This window comes from Pagrus major, chromosome 13 (genome assembly GCF_040436345.1).
Source record: "Pagrus major chromosome 13, Pma_NU_1.0".
Taxonomy (NCBI): domain Eukaryota; kingdom Metazoa; phylum Chordata; class Actinopteri; order Spariformes; family Sparidae; genus Pagrus; species Pagrus major.
The window spans coordinates 10,374,016-10,395,627 of record NC_133227.1 but is presented as its reverse complement, the minus strand read 5'-3'; the positions used below and the strand labels follow the sequence as shown (position 1 = coordinate 10,395,627).

The 21,612-nt window shown below is 40.8% G+C and overlaps 1 protein-coding gene across 2 annotated transcripts in view; it reads right to left on the bottom strand.

The window, feature by feature from the left end:
• The window catches only part of specc1 (sperm antigen with calponin homology and coiled-coil domains 1), a 78,346-nt gene extending 57,033 nt beyond the window's left edge, over nt 1-21,313 (bottom strand). The window contains exons 1-3 of one of the 2 annotated variants that reach the window (XM_073479919.1): nt 21,248-21,313; nt 4,741-4,925; nt 4,473-4,608 (exon numbers count right to left, since the gene is read on the bottom strand). In XM_073479919.1, coding sequence (XP_073336020.1) covers nt 4,473-4,608; nt 4,741-4,902 — 298 coding nt within the window. In that variant the 5' untranslated portion in view covers nt 4,903-4,925; nt 21,248-21,313. Of the gene's footprint in view, nt 1-4,472; nt 4,609-4,740; nt 4,926-10,087; nt 10,170-21,247 lie in introns of those variants that run through there. The other variant, XM_073479920.1, reaches the window with a different exon arrangement.
• Nucleotides 21,314-21,612: the final 299 nt, after the last annotated feature.

Sequence of the window (21,612 nt, the reverse complement as noted above, 5' to 3'; positions counted from 1 at the left end):
CTGCATAGCTGACATCTAATTGGAAGAAAGAGATAAGGGACTGTGAAAATATTTTCAAAGGTTACAAAAACAATTGCAGTTTATACCTTATGTGGGCAATCTCAGTGACTTTAATCCGGGGAGAGAGGGTAGAATTTCATGACTAAGTTAAGACTGACTGTTGCACAAATCAGAATTTGCAGTATTTTCAAAATAACTCTCGCACAAGAAGGATCTTATATTGTTAGTTTCTCTGCTTTTCCATGTATGCAAAGCATCTCAGGCACATCTGACCCAGTTATGATAAAATAAATGATGCAGATTCTCACCACCGCAGTCCTCATTCCTACTTTTTAATTAGCAATGATTTCCTAAATTGGGTGGGTGTGGGTACAATTACAGTTCGAAAGTAGAAGGGCACATGGAGAGCGTAGACCTTCACCAAGGCTAATCTTCTAGTATTCTATGATATGCAAATCTGCAAGTGCAACCACTGAGAGGTCTGGATGTATTTCTAAAAATATCTGAGTTATGTCAAAATATGGTTGTGCTTAGCTGAAGCCTCATCCTCTCAGCTATGCATTTATTATGTGCTTGTAAACTGAAAGTATTTCACATACTTAACATCGGTGAAAACCAGACAACCAGAATGTATAAACTGAGATAACATGAACATGGCAGCTTGTTCTCAAAAGCAGCTGTTACAAAAAACTTTTCACAAGGAGGAAAATTTTACTTAGAGTCAAACTGAAATTTGCATATCGGAAAAAAAGGAAAATAATTTTAGTATCTGTCATACAGTGTAGAAATCAGAAACATAATGTTGAGCAACAAATATGTGTGTATTTACATTTCCACACCTTAGTTTGAGAGAAAAAGTGTTACAATTGTACTTGTTTTCCCGTGAAACTAATGACTGCTTTTTGTATGGAGTTTGAGCACATGTGTAGGCTATCCCAGAGGATTACTGGTAGCCCTGAATGTGGACTGTGATAAAGAGAGATCATGTGTCATGTCACTACTGAAGTGTACTACTGTCTACAGTAATTTAAGATATATAGCATTTATTCTGCCAAGGCTAAATATACTATTTTGCTATGTTGACAAAGGGTAAAATCATTCTTGTATCCTCCCCGGGATTCAAATCTAAATCTAAGAGTTCTTCCTTGCTCCCTGCTACACACTGCCACCAAGTTTCATGAAAATTGGGCAACTAGTTTTTCCGTAATCCTGCTAACACTCAGCTGCATGCATCATTTCTAGAGTGAACAAATGATGGTGCACAGCTTAATAATCTTTGACTCCATACAACTTCAGTAAAAGTGTGTTTTCAAGGATCATGCATCCACATTCTAGTCACAAAATAAATTTGGACGGCCTCTGAGAAAAGACTTACTGCTTGACAGGTATGATGACAGTTCTGCAGCAGTGTGCCTTAGAGCCCCCTGAGTCCTGATTGCTCCTGTCAGTGTGTAATGTCACATTTCAGCTAGGGAGGAGCTTGTACGTTTGAGACCAATCTGACGACACCGAGGGGTGCCAGCATCACTGAGACACATCTCAATATCTCAGTGAATATGTTTATCCCAAAATGTCATAAAGCAAATCCTGAATTTTTTAATCCTCTCTTCAACCAACCAACAGATTTTACTTCTGGGATGTCCCTTCTACATCAATAAATATAAACACTCAACATTTCATTGCATCAATACATCTCAACATCAATGAGTTCAAAATACCACAGATCACAACCTCAATCTATATTCAAATCATGCCATTTCCCCCTGTGTGGCTATATCAGCAGAAACTCTGCTTGGAGAGCAGCGGGCTAAATGATGATTGTCGCTGTGAGCATGCATGGTTAACCATCACTGCTCTTTCAGGTGTCACATTTGATTTTCCACCTGCTGATTATCTTGATTTTTGAGACCTGTTTGTCATATCCACTCATTGTCTGTTGTCATATGTCCTGATGTGCACTGGTGCAGAGTCCCAACCCAGGTGCAGAACAATACAGTTTGCCTGATGGGAACATGACATTGAGCTAAAGCCACCTTTCTTGTCATTGGTGTCCTATGTCGTTTTAGGTAAGAATAAGATACACCAGTAAGTGTATGTCTGAGGGCGTTTAGTTGTAATTTTGTTTACTAGATTTTTTGGACAATCAATTTTATGACAATTATTTTGCAGGAAATCTGACCTGGTGGGGGATATTAAGAGTAACTAAACAGCCAAACTTCTTGCTGATGGTCTACAGTATGTAAGCCATACAAAGGTTGTAAGGTAGTATGTTTAAGAAAGTGCAAATATTAAGTGACTATAAATTCAGTGAAATCATTTAGATGAAATAATTTTGATAGATCAAATCTTCCTTTTTCTAACATCATTCATCTTTTTTTTTTAATTGGCACACAAAGTTGGTTGGTTAACTTCATCTTAAGCTAAAATGATTTAAAGAAAATGTATGGAAAAACATCTGAAGGATAATTTTGCTCCAGCAGTGATGGCAAACACCCTCTTGAGCTCAGGGACCACAATGCAAAACAAGCTCAACATAAAGTAACCACTCTTCATGATGCTAATTGCAGCTACATAACAGCATCACGACTCTGCCTTATTTTAAAGATGTTTTCTTTAACACCAAGAATTATTTAACAATATTCCAGTCCTCAAATTTGGTTGGCTACCAGAAGTTGGCTAGTAAAACTAGGCTAGAAGACGTACGTTAAGAGTAATGAATTTATCATGAACAGCACAACAGTGGGAATCTGTTCTTGTCCTTGGGTGTGAAAACACTTTGAAAAACCAAACTTTGGTTAATTAGAGCCCAATCCGTTGAAAGCTGATCATGGTCTAATTGTGTTTGAAAGAACCGTGAGCCTCACTTGGCCTTGGTTCCACAGCTCCTCTGGAGTCTTTTGTCAAGTAGAATTCAATTATCTTCGCTTCAGCACAGCAACCCTTTGAAGAAGTATTTCACTGGAGCACAGCATCTATCTACACACTGTGTGGATGAGCCGCCATAAACAAACACAGCTATCTCCCTCACAGGATTTTTTCCAAGATGGGCTGTAAAAACATTAATTACTGCAAACAAATCCCTGTCATTATCTACCGCTATATTTGTCCTGCATGTAATACATGTTTTGCTATCAGGTGTATTTGTAGTTGCTCCATTTATTCATTGGCACGTCTGGCTCATACAGACTACAATACTACCACACAAGTTAACAGACAGTATTAAAACTAGCATGGACCACAAACATCCATCAGCAGGCAGTAGTATCTGTCCCATATATGTCTAAGGAGGTGCATTATTAAATAACTAGAAAAAAATGATCAGCAGAATGTGAAGAAATAACAGGTTTGACATTATGACGTATGTACTGTGTCAAAGCGATATCTTCTAAAGTTACCATGCTAATCTGCTAGCCCTGTCCAAAAGCTCCTGTACTAGCATTGTGAACACCAATATGTCCCAGGTGCTCCAAGCTCCCTGTCTGGACTGCTAACTGCATGACTACTGGTAAAGGGCTGAATTAATTTTGAAAGCAGAGGTGATAGGTACTTACAGTACACTTCAAAAGAATTATCCACTGATATTCGGACAAATCATGTTTACTGTGATCCACACAATGATGTGAATGTTTTCCTGATTCCTGAAGACAAACTAACCAGCTCGGTTTGTTTTATATTTAAGTTGTCTTCACAATGTTTTATAATTCATGTGCACAATTTATATGTGAGAAGGGAATTAAAATTCCCATGTTCATGTCTTTAGTGGAGTGGAATTCAAGGATTTGTCTAAAATAATGTGTGCTTATACAATATTTGCATATGGAATAAAAGAGCATAAGGTCACAGACATTTTCCTTTCATTCAGAGCTCTGAAGGATTCTCTGGGTTGAAAATGATAATGCATAAACAACAGTAACAGTAATGAACTCTTAACCAACACATAGTAACACTTACTGTATATGCACATCATAACAACATCAAAAGACCAGCCAAAAACACCATCAACATTATTTCTCCTTCTCTTGCCCGTGAATAGAAAGAAAGCTTCGTCATTTGTCATCCAAAACATAGCCTGCTGTTCACACGGCTGAACAGATGTGTCTGTGGAGCAGACTATGAATGCATCTAGTCTCTCAGTTTTGGACCAAAATTTTGAGAACCACAGTCCTCAGCCACCTGCACCCCATCAATGCCAACCGAATGAGACTAAAGCGAGAAAAGAAAAAAAAAGAGTGAAGGGTATAGAGAAGCATCTCTCAAGCTGATAGTTACCACCAGCACCTGGGAGCTGCAGCAGGCAGCTTTAGTGATGTACTGTGGCCCTCTAGTGGTCACAATCAGATGTAGTATTTTCAGTGTTAAATACAAAATACATGTGATGCCCATAATTTGTGAAGATTACAGCTTTTTCCCAGCTTTCTCAGTCTCTGATATGAGTCATCTGAAGATATTTGACAGGACCGGTAGTTCCTTACCAGACAGGCTGCGAGGGCGAGCCTCAGCAAGATCTGAGATGGCTCCAGTAGTAACAGTCTTCTTCATCCGGGAGCCAGAGGCAGCAGCTCCAAGTGCAGGCTTTGTCAAGGCATCATCACTGCTGGCTCTTTTCAGCTAGAAACACATCTGCTGTTAGTGCTCACAATAAAAGGTCAAATAATGCTATGGATTGATGAAATAAGCTGCATCACTCAGTAAGTATCATCATGTTAGTTTGTGGTAACTTGTAGGGAATCTGTGACTCACCCTGCTGAGGCGCTGGTCTGAAGCCAGCATGTTGGAGGATCTGGAGGTCTTCATGGCTGTGGAGGAGGTGGTAGAAGAAGAGGGAGTCAAGGAGGCCTGCCTGGCCCGCTCCTGGAGTCCCGGCTTGGGCAGGCCCACCTTGGTGGCGCCCGTTTTCATCATGGCTGCGTGTCAGCAAACTACACCTGAGAGAAGTGCAGAGAAGAGAAGAAATCAACTTTTGGTAATGGTAATCCTCATGAAAAATCAATAGCACTAATGTTCCTGTGCATTCACTGCAGTACAGCAGAACATCTTTCCTGGAGCTGGTCGGCAGATTCTTCGAAAAATGAATGCTTGGTATTGTCTCATTGACAATTTGCTCTCTTTAAAAATACTGTACCACACTGTCTATGGCGCCAGGGCCACCTTTAAACATTGCTTAAATATAGGCCCATGGTCTTCCATTAACTGGAAAAGCAGTCTGAACAACAAACAACTCTCTGAGAACAACAAGATGAGTGATACTGCAGGTTTACATGTTTCTCATGTAAACCTGCTGCTTTGGGCTGTCCAAAAATCATTATAAAAACCCTTGTCGATACTCATTTTTAGCCTTGCACTCATGTAAATTCCTGACTACAATCAATCTATTGATTAAAGGGGCTCTATGTTATGATTTGAAGCAATTTACAGGTATCAATCACTTTTTTATTGACCAGTTTAAAGTTGTTTAATGCTGCTGGACAGTGGATTTATTTGTGAAAGACTCAGGTCACATTTTCCATGACAGTCCAAAGGATGCACGTTCTTGAGTGCCTTGTCTCAGTGCCTCTCTTTGTTCCACTAACAGAGAGCAACAGTAGCTAACTTTAGCTAGTAGTCTACTAACATAAATAAATGACCGGCTTACAGCACAACATAGAACTTCCACAGAGCCTCTTTAAACTACATAACAATGTTAAAACAACACTGACAAATGATGGATTTTGGCCCAAAGCTGAAGATTCTGCCTCTTTCCTATGTCGGGCAGTACAGAGCTATATCTTTCAAGGAAATGACAACTACTGAAAAATAATGTATAAAATAAAAATTACTTCATGTGATGCAAATAAGACGATTATACTGTATTAACACTGGCTGAAGGCATTTTGTGGCTGTTCCAAAATATACGAGCCAAGAGTTGCCTCTGAGGGCAGATAAGGTTATTCCAGTAGCAACAGCATTGAACTACTTCCTGCCAGAGGGAACAGAGAGAGCAAAATGTATTATCTGATTGTTCAAACCAGCAGCACTGACCAACACACAGCACTACAGTATCTCCACAGATCTAGAAGAAGTTACTCAGCCTGCTACAGCCACAACTGTTATTCTTTTGTAAGGAACATAGCTAAAAAGCAGTGCAATACTGCCTTCATTTTTCTAACTCCAAGGATGTGGTCACAGAGACTGTTAAAGGTGTGCATTTGATGTCCAGAAGGAAATGTACTCATCTGGGCAGAGAGTAGCTGTAGGAAATGGAAGGAGGTAAAAGTGCACTTAACCAAGGAGAGTGTGTACTGGTAAAGAGCTCTGGAGCTCCCAGTGGACTGGCTGAGTCATTGATCAGGGTGGGGGTAACCTGATCTTCTGCCTCTGAGAGGCACAGTGCTGTTAGTGGGGATACCCTCTAGTCTCAGCAAGCAGGGAAATGAGTTATCTCCAGACAGGGCCATCAGGGAGGACCATTATTTTTCCCTTCTGCTCTAAACTTCGACGTTGAATTTATTGAATTTGTTCAGACAACAGTTCAGAGCAGGGAAAGGGATGCTGCAGTAGTGACCAACAATCAGCAGTCTAAGTTGATTAGACGTTGACTTTCCAGAAATATTATTTAATATATTTATACAGTAATTTAATAAGTCTAACTAGAATCCTGTTTATTAAAGGAATACCTGTCAAAAATGAAAAACCTTCATTAGAATGCAGTTAAAACAACAGTTATAAGTAAACTAGACATCTAATAAACCTTCACTTTACAGTACAAGCAAATTTGGCCAGTTTCTAAATCAACAAATGCATGCATCCTGGAATTTACTTTATATTAATGTGCTATACAGTTATTGTTGAGGATTCATGTCCTGTCTATAGAGCCCATTTCTAAACTAGATTACGAGAAGAACAAAATAAGAAGAAAATAAGAATATTAAAAGAAAAAGAAATAGCTCATCTGCACCTACAGAAAGAATTAATTAATAAATCAATCAATCAATCCACAGCATAACACATACTATGTGTTCCAATGTAAGTGCTCCAAGCTTTGAAGCTAAGCTGACATAGTGGACATACAATGTAATTACAACATCACATGATGCACACTGGCCCTAGAAGACTTTTTTTTCCCATCAGCTTACATTGAGAAAGATGACTGTTTATAATCATCAACAACTAAATTTGTTTACCTCTGAAGGTGTGGTGAGGTCCATGAATAAATTAAGAAACCATGCAATGATGGGTACTAGGAGCGGTGTAGGCACTAACCACTAAAGACAATACAGGTGATCAACACCAGTAAAATGTTCCCAGCAGAGAGCTACAGTTTGTTACATTTTACATTGCTGTCTTATTAGAGAATGTTTGTGGGCGCTTAGGGGCTTATCTCATTATGAGCACACTGTATGCACTGTTTGTTGCTCTTATGAAAGCGTGTGTCTCCCTGCTGGTCCATCATATGATACTAAGACCTCTCTGGGCAAGATCCTGTGACTAACTCCTGCCCTGTCTGGTAGTCCAGCACCTCGGCTGCAATGGCTCACCTCCCTTAGATCACTTTACAAGGTACAGCACCACTCATTGCCAAGCAAACATTAGATCTACTCTGATGTCTGTGAAATCTAAAAGAGGATGTGCAACAAAATTGAGGATGTTCCCCTTGGGGTTATCTTATTTTCTCTTTTGAAATAGGAGGGAACTAAGCAGCAACCAAACAGTTTTGTGAAATAAATAATTACATCATGTGACTATGAAACAATAATGTAATGTTTGTAAACATAAGACTTTTAAATTGTTAACCTCCTGTAAAGCAAAAGTTTGCACAGTTCAAGTCTAATCTAGTTTGTTTTCACCTTCTTTGAACCACTGCAGGACTCTGCAAATACGACCTCTCTAGATCCCTCTGCAGAGTAATGATTCTCAGGAGCCAGAACTGCGTCCCACTTACCCAACAACGGCCTAGTTAGGAACCCAAATGTCTTTGAGAGACAGACAGCACCGAGTTGTATTTTAAACTTGAACTACCAAAGAGTTAGGATACAGAGTGTGTGCTGGGTACCTCCCTGTAAAGGCAATTTGGCTGACAAAAATGACATTTAGTGACTTTTACTACACTACAGCTTGCGTGGTCTGACAAAACAAATATGTAGGATGATGACATCGTGGCTGAAACAAGGCTGGTGAAGAACTAAATACAGAATTGCTTTGAAAAATACCCAATTAGAAAACCAAATATAATTTGCACTCACCACAGCCATAACTTATGGGTTGTCATCTGACTTAATTATATTGCTTCCAAAAACAGGAAGATGAATGTAAAGGCTGAATATGGGACATAATGGCGGAGGAGCTTATTTCCTCCAGCTTATTTCTGACGGTTGCTGTTGGACTAGACTGCTGAAAGGAGATAAGGAGAAAGCACTGGGAGTCGAGACCAACTGTTATCTGTTTGGTCCTGATGAAAAATCTCTCACAGACCATCTGATGTGACACAAGCCTGAGGGAGAAGACAATACGCTTTCATCGCACAAGGAAGATCAACACTCACACATTTTGTAAATAGATCACCAAATCAGATTTAATCAAGAAATACAATAAACACATTTGACATGTCAGACAACATGACTTTAGTAATTTAAGTAGAGCAGCAAATAAAACAGTAATATACAGTCTATGTACACATACTGTACTAGTATTTAGAAAAAAGAATTATTTCTATTTTTACTGAAAAGAGCCACATGTATCATTATTTTAAGGTGCACCCTGCCGCAGAAATGTTGCCCAGCAAAAAAGGGACAGATGTTCAGACAAAACCAATAATTATTCCTTACAAACCTGCTACTATATGGGTTACGGTGGAAATATTATCTTACATGTACACATTCATTGCACAGACGTGTAACTTGGCCTGCTTGTCTTGCCACAACCACAAATGGCCTCAGATCATGGAGGGAAATCCCAGCTAACCAGTCCTGATCTCTGACCTTCAACGCAGGTCGCCCTGGTAGAATGCAGGACAGGTTGTGGCACTGAGCCTCACACGTTCAGTTTATGTGTTTGTGTAGAATATTGAGGGATACGAAGAGTTGCATCTTCCTCCTATTAGAACACTTTGTGCAAGAGCATAAACATCCTGTCACTGCCATTTACACAGACTTTAAAAAAAACATTGATCAGATGAGGAAACTGCAGATCTGCAAAGAAGTGGCTGCAAAACTTACTGTCTTGATGTGGTAGCATTTAATTAGGCAAAGTGCATTCAGGTGTGACTATAATGCTTTGCTCAAATCACTCCACAGGGAATCACTTAAATAGATTCAAACACAGCAACAAAGCATAACCAACCAACTGTACAGCTATGTTGAATTAAGAAGTGTCTTTACCATCATGCCATGGCCATTAAAATGTTTGCTTTATCACAGATTCATGTTCATTTACACTTGACCACCAAAAGCTGTAACAGGAGTGATTCAACTAATAAGCATTCCTTATGCTCCTGATTGTATTTAAAATATGTATATATATATATATATACACACATGAAAAAATAAAAAATGCTAGGTTAAATGTCATAGTGAGTCATCACATCCTCTCTTGGCTCAGTGGTTTGCACGTGAACCTTTAAAAAGCTGACATAAACATAAATATGACAAGCTCTCAGCTTAATATTAGCCTAAATACAGCAATCTCTAAGCCATTGTTCTAAAACCTTGTGTAAATACTACTACTCCTGTATAGAGTACTTCACAGGTTACAAAGTTTAGCCCAGGCCACGTTTCTCTTTCATAATTGTACTTTCTGTGGTTGACAGAAATGTGAGAAACCTGGCAGAAATATCACCAGCAGATGTTTTCAGTCACTTCTTTCTTCCTAACTCATTATATGAAATGACTTCAGTTTTTCCCTTTTCAAACTTTCCTCTTCCTATCCAACAGTCGCTAAACACATTTTGAATCCAAAATAAACTCCATAGTGCCTATAAAGCTGTGAAAAATGACTTGAACACACAACAACATATTCCAATATCATCCACGAGCTTAAAGTAGTGAGTAAAGAGAAATACAGCGATGGCAGATTGGTGTCAGAGAAAATGCTGAAGAAGTTGCAGTACACTCACGTGTTTGGATGCTGTCCTAGAGCCTGCCCTCTGCCTCAGTGCCCTGAGGCACAAATGACCAAAATACTCGTCCTTTGCTGAGCTCTACAGAGAAAAACTCTGAGGGTCAGGAGCAACGGCTGTCTGCTTCAATACAGCAGTCAAGATGAGGAAGTACTGCAGGCTGCCAACCGCTATGCTGCGTGTGCTGTTGCCTCTTCCACTCTCTCTCATACAAAGAGGAAGAGAGGGACGGAGTGTCAGCCACGGGCATGTTTTTCTCCTCTCACTGTTTTTCCAGAGTTTTTCTTACTTGTGAAACTCAGACGGCAAGAAAAGGAGACTGGACCAGGAAGAGGAGGAGGAGGAACAGCTCTCCAACATGTGGCACTGAGACAACTAGCCATGCACTGTTTGAATGAGAGGAATGATTTTTATTATGATCACACAGCATAAACCGCTGTTGTCTAAAATGCAGGTATCTGCACTTTGTTCTCAGGACAGTGGCTTCCAACTTGGTTTAACCTGAGAGCATGTGTGTCTGTGGTTTGTGGGCCAGACACAACTGTTCCATTGCATTCCTAAATTAAAAACCACAGCCGTGTAAAGTACCTGTGCTACTTCAGTAACGTTTTTGTGCACTACAGTATGTCCGACTTGTTGAAGTGGAGTTGGAAAATAAAGACTGATTTATGACATTGTTATGAGTTCTTTTTTCCAAAGGGATCTGTAGGCTGTTTGGGCACAAACAGCAGCGACAAACACTGACAAAGCCAGTCTTTGTCTCAAAAACACTTCTTAATGTGAGGGTGGATCATTTGTGGAGGGGTCTGCATTTTATTGCTCTACCATTCTGTTCTAATTTGGATCCCACAACGTGCGGCATGCCAAGGCCGTGGAGCATGTGGGTAGAGAGTGTACAACGCTCTGGTCTGGGATGAAACAAGCTTCAGTTTGTGGCAAGTGGTAAACGGAGGAACTTGGTCTGACCACACCCCTACACCACCACAAAAACTGCTTTTTAAAAAGAGCGCTGCAAAGGGTTGAGAAACAGTTCAGAATGCTTTTTTTTTGGCACCACATGCTGTCTCACACCCTTCTAGACACAGATTTTGAGTGTGATTTGACGTACACTGCATGTTTGGGAGGACACAGATTCTGTAACGGTGCCACTAGCAGACACTAACTTATTGAACAACCTTACTGCCTGCCACTTTGTTAAATGCTGTCAAAACATTGTACCGTTCCTGTCATTGTTCACTGCCAGTGTTCATATGACTGTGTGGCAACTGGAAATTACACCATTGACCACAGAAAATACTGGTATGAGGGGTGGGTGATCTGGCCAAAAAATAATCTATTGACTTGCAATCACAATCAACGATTTCAATTGCAACCTTTTGAAATGCAGTGCAGACTATAAGCAGACCTCATATCACCTATGAATTTCTCCATTCGAAACACTGAAACAACATTGCATAAAAGATAGTTATTGTTATACAAGCTTCTCATTTTGCCATGTTGCTAGCTATACAGTAGCTCACATTTCATTGTTTTCATACATCACCCAAGGAAGAGCCACATGATGTAAGTCATCCAATTAGCGTAGCCACCTAGTTAGCTATATCACTCTACAGGTTTTTTCATATAGAGTGGATCTGCTAGTCTCTACAAATCACCAGAAAATCGATTGTTGACGTCTTCAAGATCGATCACAATCTAAAATCGTCAGATCCCCAGCCCTACTTATTTCTAAAGTTAAGAAAATCTGTTGAAATTATGTATCATGACACTTAAAACACAGTCTAATAAACATTCTTGCTACTGTTTTATTTATTTAGTTTTTTTTTTTTTTTTTTTTTAAAGTGGTAAAGGAAAGCCATTTGTAAAGATAAAGTAGACGAATGTGACTTTATTTTCTATTTTCTATTGTAATCTACCCTTTATGATTGTCTGCAGTGCTCAACAAACATGCTTGATAGGAGAGATATTTTAAAAATAATGATCCATGACATGCTTTCAAATCAACACAAGGAAGTGGAATACTCCAAATAATAATACATCCCAAAAGGACATGAATGGTGAGTATGCCAACAGCGTTCATATTCACCAGCCGTGCAATAGTTATCAAGACAGTTCATTAAAAGCCATGCTAGATCACTTTTCCACTACTTTGAGGTTGGTGCTAGATGGAAAGTCAGGAGATCATTAGGATATTTAGTTAATTAGAAAGTTATTAGCATACATCATCTGGAAACCATGAATGTCCATATTATTTATCGTAGAGATATTTCAGTCTGGGTCAAAGTGGTGGCAGAAGCAACTATCAGACCGACTTTGCCATCCACATATAGCATGCTGTTAGCATGGCTAAAAAAGAGGTACACTAGGAGAAAAAACATCCTGAGTTTTATCTGCAAGTGAGGAGTTTTACCAGGAGAGCACCAGTCACCAGTGCAGCAAAAGGTACATCATTTTTCCATTAGTAAGTGTACACAGTGTAAGAACAACACAATGGAAGGTGTCCCAATATAGAACATGTGCTTAGAAAAAAAACATCCACTTCCACTTCTCTTATTCACAAGCACAATGAGAGACCAGTATACTGACCATTTCTCAGCAGTAAAAAACATAGCCAACTTATGGACAAGGAAATTTCAAAGATATTTCTAACAGGAATAAGCTTCCACTAAGCCTAGATTAAAACCGAACACAAGAGGCTGAGTGGACAGTCCCATTGATTACAACACTTTTCATAAAGCCAAACTGAAGCGCCTAAGCGCAGCCTGCTTCTCATTCTCTTCCTTTTTCCTCTGTCCACAGGAAAAAGCACTGAGTCAGACTCTCCGCAGACACAACACGGGATGTGAAAACAAATGTTAAATGTGCAATGATGGTAATTCAGCTGGGTGTGTGTGTCTTAAAATACTTGTTCCATGATCACTGAAAGTGGAGCATAATGTCATGATACCATCCAAAACTGACAACTGTCACAATTACAGTTGTAAAGATACAGTCGGACTAGAAATTCAATGTCAAGCAGCACTTTTGTGCAAAAAAATTTAAATTGTGTAATACTAACTATGGAACATGAAGTCAGCTTCAAAGATCTTTGAGGATTTAGTGGTATTTGGACAGAACATTGATGATTTGGCTCCACCCAATACCATTTGTTCTTGATGTGGTATGTGGCACTGGTCTTTGCTATGCATTTGTCCAGTTGAAAATAACCATACAATTAAATATGAACCCTTAATTTTGTATTCATTTGAAGCTACATCCATAAAAAAAAAAAAAGTCAGTGAAAAAAATCAGTGAACTGAAGCCTTCTGGCTGGGACTTGCTTCCCCTTTTCAAGATGTCAAAACTATTGTTTTGTGTTTTTTTGTGTACAGTCACAGTAGTCACTTTTAATGATGTAAAACTCCACTCACCCACAATCATGAGGATAGGTGCTTTATGTGGGAATTCGCCACCAGTTGAATTCAAAGCCACAACAATTTGGGGGCAGAGAAACCTCTACTGCTGGTAACTGTAGGTGCTGTTGGCTACTTAGCTCAGTTAACAGTGCAGCTGGCAGTACTATTAGCCAACTCTGCCCAGACTAGGAGCTCAGAGCACCAGGGCAGAGTTGGGTTTCTTTAAACTGCCGGCACAGGAGCTTTGGGCTGCTGGGAGGAGGAGGTTTTCAGGCCCAGGATGGGGGGGCCCAGCAGGGAATGTTGGTGGGGAGTGGCACTGGAATGGGCACTGCAGCCTCTGGCTCAGCAGCCTCCCAGTGAACATAGCCAGGCCGGGACCAAACACAACCTCTGAGACAAATGGGGGCCAGTTTGACAATGAGAAATACAGTACAGAGGTGATTTTCAGCAACTCTGACCGAGACTCTGACTCCAAGAACAACAAAGGCACATTGGGTTCAAGGGGGGGACAGGACAGGCATGAAACAGGAGAGGTGTGAGAGGGAGGTCATGTCGGGCAGTAATCAGTGGCCACCTTTGGAGGCCTGAGCTATGTTATTGTCTCTTGAAGTACAAAGTGGTATTAAAAGACAGGGCAGGCCAGGGCTAGCCAGTTAGCATGCTAACTTCAGTAGATACAGTATCTCCACATAGACGTCTTTGACATAATGCAAAAACAGCTATTTCTTCACATTCTGTTGATCATTTCAGTTCATTTTTTGAAACTAAAATTCTGATATATTGTACCTTTAATTTGGGCACTGAGACTGTAAGACTGTGAAATTGATATGTTGCTACTACTGCTACTGAAATCTCATTATCATAACAGCAGCTGAACATCTGTCTAACATCTGCAATACTGATAGTGAGTCCAGAACTGCTGCTATATAAACATATAATGCCCTGTATAATTAACATTTATTTCACTTTGATCTCGTTCTTATTTGAAACAATAATATTGCAGCAGGCAATATGTATGATGAGCAAATGTGAGTGCTTCAATGCAAGCATTATTGTATAACTCTGTCTGACCACGTCGACAGCTCTGAAGCATCTGTACGGCACCTGGGTGTAGGCAAACGGTGTAAAGTCATTATCTCAGCTAAAGTGAAACAGGAAGAGTGTGGGATTAGTCTGTACGCCATGCTGTGAGGTGGTCTCTGCTCTCCCTCTGGGTTTCCCCTTTAGTCTGGAGGGATCTGAAACCGCAACAGGGCACAAACCTCCTTCCCTCAGCAGTACAAGGGAAGTTGCAGGCAAGTTTCACACAAAACAGTGCAGCAAATGTGTGACATTTTCTCCAGTCAGTAGCAATTTGTGTGAGATGAATGTCAGCAAAGCCAAGATGCCAACTAGAATGCCTGCAGCTGTACTAATATTAACTTTAAATGGTCCATTTGAACTCCTGGGAGTGGAGATCCCTGAGTCTACAGTTAGGACGCAATAGTTCACAAGTGGTTTGTACCTGTTGATGTATGTGTGTATGTGTTATGTTAGAGGGTAATGACTATTTGTGCGGTGAGGGTGATGTGAATTTTTGTTAGAAAGACAACAACAAGAACGTGATAAAGCCTTCTAGTAAAATATTATAATTTCTTGGCAAAACCACAGAAAACCTTCCTCTCAGCATCTGAATATGAAATAGCCTAAAGATGAGAGCTGCTGCTTAAATCAGCACAATTTAGCTCAAGAAGAGATGAGAAGAAAGTATAGCTAGAGAGGAAAGTGCTGATGTTTTTTTTTTTGTATCTGGACATATAGATCAATAAGTTGTTTGGGCCTATACAGCAGGAGTTACCAAACTATTAAAATAATAAGTGCTTTCTGTGGGTTCCTGGCTCATTAGTTCTGACAGTTCATATCCGAGAGGGGCTATGAAGTTCAGTTACTCATTTACACGTAAGATACAATATTCACTTTTCAAAACTTTTTCAGGATATTTTTATTTGCATTAGTAGTGGAGTTTTCTTCACAAAGTGTACCTATAGTTCACTTTTCAAATTATTCACATCCTGATTACCAACTACATGTGCAAACCTTATTGACTTGAAAAATTATCCTTTAATTTGACAAACATCATACAGTATGTGTAATTTGTGGCACAATTCAAACAGCATAAAATCTACACATTTAGTAGCTGGAACCAGACAATGTTTGTCATTTAAATCCACATCCTGATCTGTTCTGCCCAAGCCAAACAAGGAATTATTGATGTATTGAACTGTGCCACCTCACAGCAGTCACAGCCATCCATTATCTCCCCGAAAACTCCTCTGTCCTGGCTTCACCAGCCACACAGTAGTAGGAGCTTAGATAGATTCAGCCTTCATGCATATTTCATCTGCTTCATCTTCTGTTTCATCTTTCTCAGAGCCGGGCTCCCTCAGGAGCCAAACTTCCTGCTCGGATGGTGTCAAAGTTCTTGGCAGATAAACAGTCGGTCAAAGCCACGTTGTCAAAACTTCAGCTGCTTTCCTGTTTGCCTGGCTGGCTACATGTACAGTGAGTGGGCGGATTCCATAGAAACACTTGCATAGGATTCATGAGAACTGAGAGGGAATAAAAAGACAACCACTACAGAGAACTCAGTGATTTTCCACAATGGAGCATCATAGTTATTAGTTCCACTGAGCAGAATTACTGTCCAACCCAAAAAGAGCGATCCCTGCTCTGTCTTTTGAGTTCGCAACAGTACACAGACTTGTGGCATGATAGCTATTTGATGTGCGCTGTGGGTGTGTTCAATGTAACCTGAATGAAGAAGACCAAAAGCGATTACAATAGGTCTGACCTCTTTCAGCTCCCAAGCAAACATTTTATCGACACTCCCCACGCACATGTACACGTCACACTTACAAACTCGCTTGTCCAGTTTATTTGGATGGGATAACTCAATTATATCTTATTCTTGCCTCTTTTTTATTCTTGACTTGCACAATACACTCCTGCCAGACACGATTCTTGCTTTCAGGCTACAGGGATTGTCAATTTGAAAAGACCATATATCTGCTGCTTCACCTCAGACGTGGCCCAGATGACCCATTTAGAAACACTAGCATTCCTTGGAGCCAGCGAGTGAGACTGTGATGCCTGTCAAGTATGCAGCCTGTTTCCTGGACGTTATTGGACTTAATACAGAGCCAGAGGGAAAAAGATGCTTGGAGTTACCTTCCTTCACAGCTACCTTCCAGGCAGAACAACACTGCTGTGCCAGTGCGGTTCATTTTCCTCCACTGGCCTTTTGGTAGATTACGCTTTAGAAGAAAAAGCTGAGAGAAGGTAGCTTGGCAATGCTGTGAAAGCTTGCAGCCATCTGTGCCTTCATGAGGCAAAAGCATTGAGTTAGAATATTGCACAAATAGCTGCAACCTGCTGACAGCAAACTGAGCAGCCTCATATTCTGTCAGAAATAAGGCTGCTTCTATTTATTCAACTGACTGGATGCCAGGAGAGAACTCATTCCTGCTCCAATCAGTCCATCTCCTCTTATCTCCTCAATTAAAGCCTCCTCCACTGCAGCGAAGGACGTGCCACTCCAACTGTATGCAGACCAGACCTCGCCTCTGGAGGACAGATAACAACTCTTTCTTCTCAGACTACACAGAGGGGTGCATTTCCCTCAATATGTAAGAGAGTGGGAAAGAGAGCTGTCTGGGCACAGAAATCTGTTTCTGACCACATTAGATCATCATGCTGAAGAGGGTGAGTGCTATTACTGTAACTAACAAGAAGGTCAACATTCACAGACATAATAGCTAAGCAGTTACACACAAACGAACCATAGCAAACTGACCTCAGAGCTCACACCTATATTCGTGTTACTGTATATGCATGAAGTGCTTTAGCTGTTGTGATATCAGACCACTCTGCTGTGAGCTGTCCCACTGGACCGTCATGTTGCTAAGGGTTCATGAACCTTACCTGGTCATCCGCTCTCCTTGGTTCCACCTCTACAACCAACCAGGCTAGGTCATCGATTCAGCACTCACTTTGAATCAATATATAAGATATTGGGCCTCATTTGATTTCATTCTTTAAACATTCTTGCATCTTCAGCGACACATCTCATTGAACCATTAGTTCCTAATGACTTTACCTGATAATGTATACCCGAGAAATTGTTGCCAAGTTGATCCCTTTATGAAGCAGCACACAGACTGTGCACTTGTTGACCTGAACAGGCTTCCGAAACTGCTCTACTCAGACGTTCTCTATCTAGTCTTGAGTTTGTTTAGAGATTGGGTAATCTACTGCCCGTCATTACTTAAGATTAAATCTCATCATACAACTATTTCATAAAAGAGGCCAGAATATTTTGAACATGTGTATAATGTTGGTTGCCCCAGTTCAAAACACAGTATTATCATTCCACATTGAATGACAGGTCATTACAGGCTTACACTACACAGCAAGTAACAAACTTAATGAACTCAGCATGTACAGGCTGTGCTGCAGCAGGTTTGGCAGGACTGCCGACGGATTCAAACTGTCGCAGATCGCCCGTCTCTTTTTGATCCTCTATCTCATTGTTGTGGGGAATGAGGTGGTGTGTGTTTTAGTAAAGATGGGTATCCTACCTATGACTCCCCATGGGCAAAGTTTTATGCTAATACAATTTAGTGATCGGAATCTTCAAATTCTCTCAATCCCACCCTACTCAAAATCCTCACCAGCCCAACCCTGATTCCTGACGCTGACAAACTGCACCATGAGGCCAGGCCTTCACACAGGCATTCATCCCCCCAACACCACATTGTATCCTGAAATAAACTGGCATTGCATAACTAAGTTAAGGGTGAACATACTCTTTAAAAGGAAGACTTTATACAAGTCTTGATTTCAGTTTAAATGCCGGATCAGTGCTTTTTTGTCCACATATTTGGACATGCAAATGATCGCATCTCTACAGGGCCTTTATTCTAGTCAGAAGCACATTTCTCGCTTGTCATATCAGGGTAATGGAGGTTTGAAAAGTCTGCATTTACCCCATTGTGAGACATTGCGAGACCCAGATTACAGAGTTTAGCCTACAGGTCATTATCATGGAGGCGTTTCCTTCCATGGAGAAGTAACTAGTAAGTGCATTCAGCATGTAATGATCTCAAGCGAGCATCACTGCAGTATCTGCCTTTCACCCTTCTTCCCACAGCTGGACAAGTTCACTCCAAATGGTGTTATCTCACCCCGACCCTGAATCATTTCATACAGTTACAGCATGTGGATGAAAGACTCCAGTGCTGCTGCTAATTTTCTTCTCACAGTCCCTCAGCACGTACTTAACAAAAGTGAATCCAGGACAGCAGCGCTGGCTGGAGATCTTCCTAAATGTGTCGGGCAGCAAGGCAGTGAGGAGACCTTGAATTCCCTCTAGAGCGTCACAGATTCACATTCAATTCTTTCCATTGAGCTGAGTGGTCAAGGGAATCACCAGGTATCATTTTCTGACAAAACAAGCCGTACCACCGCTGTACAACTGGACATGGGTGCTCCCCACATAACCCTTGGCTATTAATAGCAAGCCAATGACAGGAACTGCCTGGATAATGAGTTGAACAGAGGATGAGAGCAGCAAGGAAGAGACTAAGGAGATGCATCGCTCCAGGCTTAGGCTCTGCAAGGACAACCTAAGTGAGTCCAGGCGAGAGACGCCTCTGTCTCCATCAATGACAAACACAACATCATGACACAGAACAGACACATTGCAAACTTCCTTTTAGTGGTTGTCAGATGTGCTGACAAAAACTCAGTGCTACAAAAACTCAGTGCTATATATATGCTACTGTCCATCATTACACTGACACAAGACCAACCTCCCTTGGTGCTTTTTTGTGTCTATAGCACAGCCTGTCCTGAATACTGCCCAGAAGCCAAAGACAGATTCCCATCCATTTCCCCTTCTTGGATGGTTAACCCTGAGAAAAACAAAGGTTGTAATTACCTACAAACAAAATTTAAATGGACTGCCTCATAAATGACTGGTGTACTGCTCATATTTGAAGTCTCCTTTCTCCTGGCATAATCAAAAGGAACAGAAGAAAGTGAAAGCTGTCATTTGTTGCCCATTTGGGTTCTCCCAAAGGATCAAGAGGCTGGCCTCTTCTATAAACACAAGACTACAACGTCAGCTCTGCAATTAGGATATTTTACAAGTTAACTTTTCCCTTTTGTCATTATTGAGATGTCCAATTATGCTGCACAGCAAGCCATGAGCAAAATAGCACTGGTTTATTATTCAAGCATAACCATTTAGGACAGTGATCTGATGTTTCTGAAACACTTTTGTGATGTAGTTTAAAAGAAAATGTTACGTGGCAGGACACACAGGAGCTTAGTCAGGATAGATTGCTACATTGAAGCATTTACAGACCTATTAAAAAGACACAAACAGCAAACTTTCACAAAAAACTGCCCTAAACACAGCACGGCCTTGTTAGGCCCTGTTGACTGCTTCACATGGCACTGATCTAATGAGGAACAAATGGCTGGCTGTTCATGTGAAAAGAAAAAACGCTTGCAGCGCACTGAAGTGGTTCCAAAAACAACAACCATTGGCAGCAAAATGTGAAATTTACATAAAAACACGGGAAAACCTAAACAGTACAGCTGATATGGTAAATGTATTTTTAACTCGGTCTACCAGTTTATTTAATAGATTTAAGCCAGGAGGGAAAGCCTGAAAACCCTACAAAGAAGCAGGTGCTTGACAACATCTAGCTACTGTACATAAAAAAAACATTTAACTGATTTAATCTTTGTAACATGGGGATAATTAGGGGGTTTAAGCAATAAAACCCAACTCCAATTAAAAACTCACAGTTTGTTTAAGCTGATTCCACTATTGTTATATTTAATATGCTTACATTTGATTACTTTAAATAACTAAAAGCCACAGCATTTGGGAAATTAAATTTGCAGGAATTGTAACTGAAAAATTTGCCTGACATAAGTTAATATGAACACTCCCAGTAATTAAAAAATAATGATTACTGACTTTCATTTTGGTTTCTGAATTTTCCAGGGGGCATAAGCAGCAGTATCTCCACTAACCTGTGAGATAACTGTCATGTCCCTCCAAACAGGAGAAAAATCAGAGAGTTGTCAGATACATTACTCTTGGCAACGTGACACTATGATTGCATTAAAGCTTTTTACTCATAACACGATTAGAGCCGATTCAAAGGATGTCTATGAAGCAGATGGTCAGTATTGATCGAGCAGTGCTGAACTCACGACTCCTCATTGTGCAGCGTTAGCAAGTGAACGGAAACATTCAAGAGGAACACCTGAAGCCATGGAAAACAGACAACAACATGACACTGAGGCCTGTGTTATTCGACTTTCTGCTGCCTCTCATTACAGTCATACACGTTTAATTAGCGTGACAGCAACCTGTCCTTCAGCCAATTTACATGACAGACGCTATCATATCAGGAGAGACACGTCTGCTTCAGGGTTAGTCACTGAATTAAAGAAACAGAGACGTCTACGGTGACAGAGCTGACAACAAGCTGCCTGACATCAAAGTCAGTTTGGCGTCGCTGCCAACTGGTCAAACACACTGATCCCGAGCCACTCTGACAGCTTCGTCGGCGTCCACCGACAACAGCCGAGCCCTAACGGTAAAGTTTACTCATTTTAACTCAACGAATTGGTGAAAGAGGGAGAAGAAAGCTGTAAACTGTCAGACAGTCATGAGTATTAGCCACTAGCTTCGGCTCACCTGTTCAGTGTTGCGGCGGTGCTGCTGTTGTTTGGTCAGGCAGGATGCTGCTGCTGCTGCTGCCGCCGCCGCCGCCTCACGCACGCGAGTCATTAAAATGTCACCGCCACCGGCCTGCGCTCAAGCCGGTAGGTGGAGCGCGTGAAGCGAGTTTGGCGCAGTGCTCGGGGAGGCTTCTGGGAAATGTAGTCTTTCTTTATTCAATTGTCGATTCTCAGACTACTAGACCATTCTAGCATGTAAACAACGTGTTTTCACAAATACATGTAAGAATGTCTGCGTGAGGACTGATTACATATTGTCCGTTTTATTCATTAAGGAATTTCTCGACGAGAGTCTTGAATGTAAGCCTGAATGCTGAACAT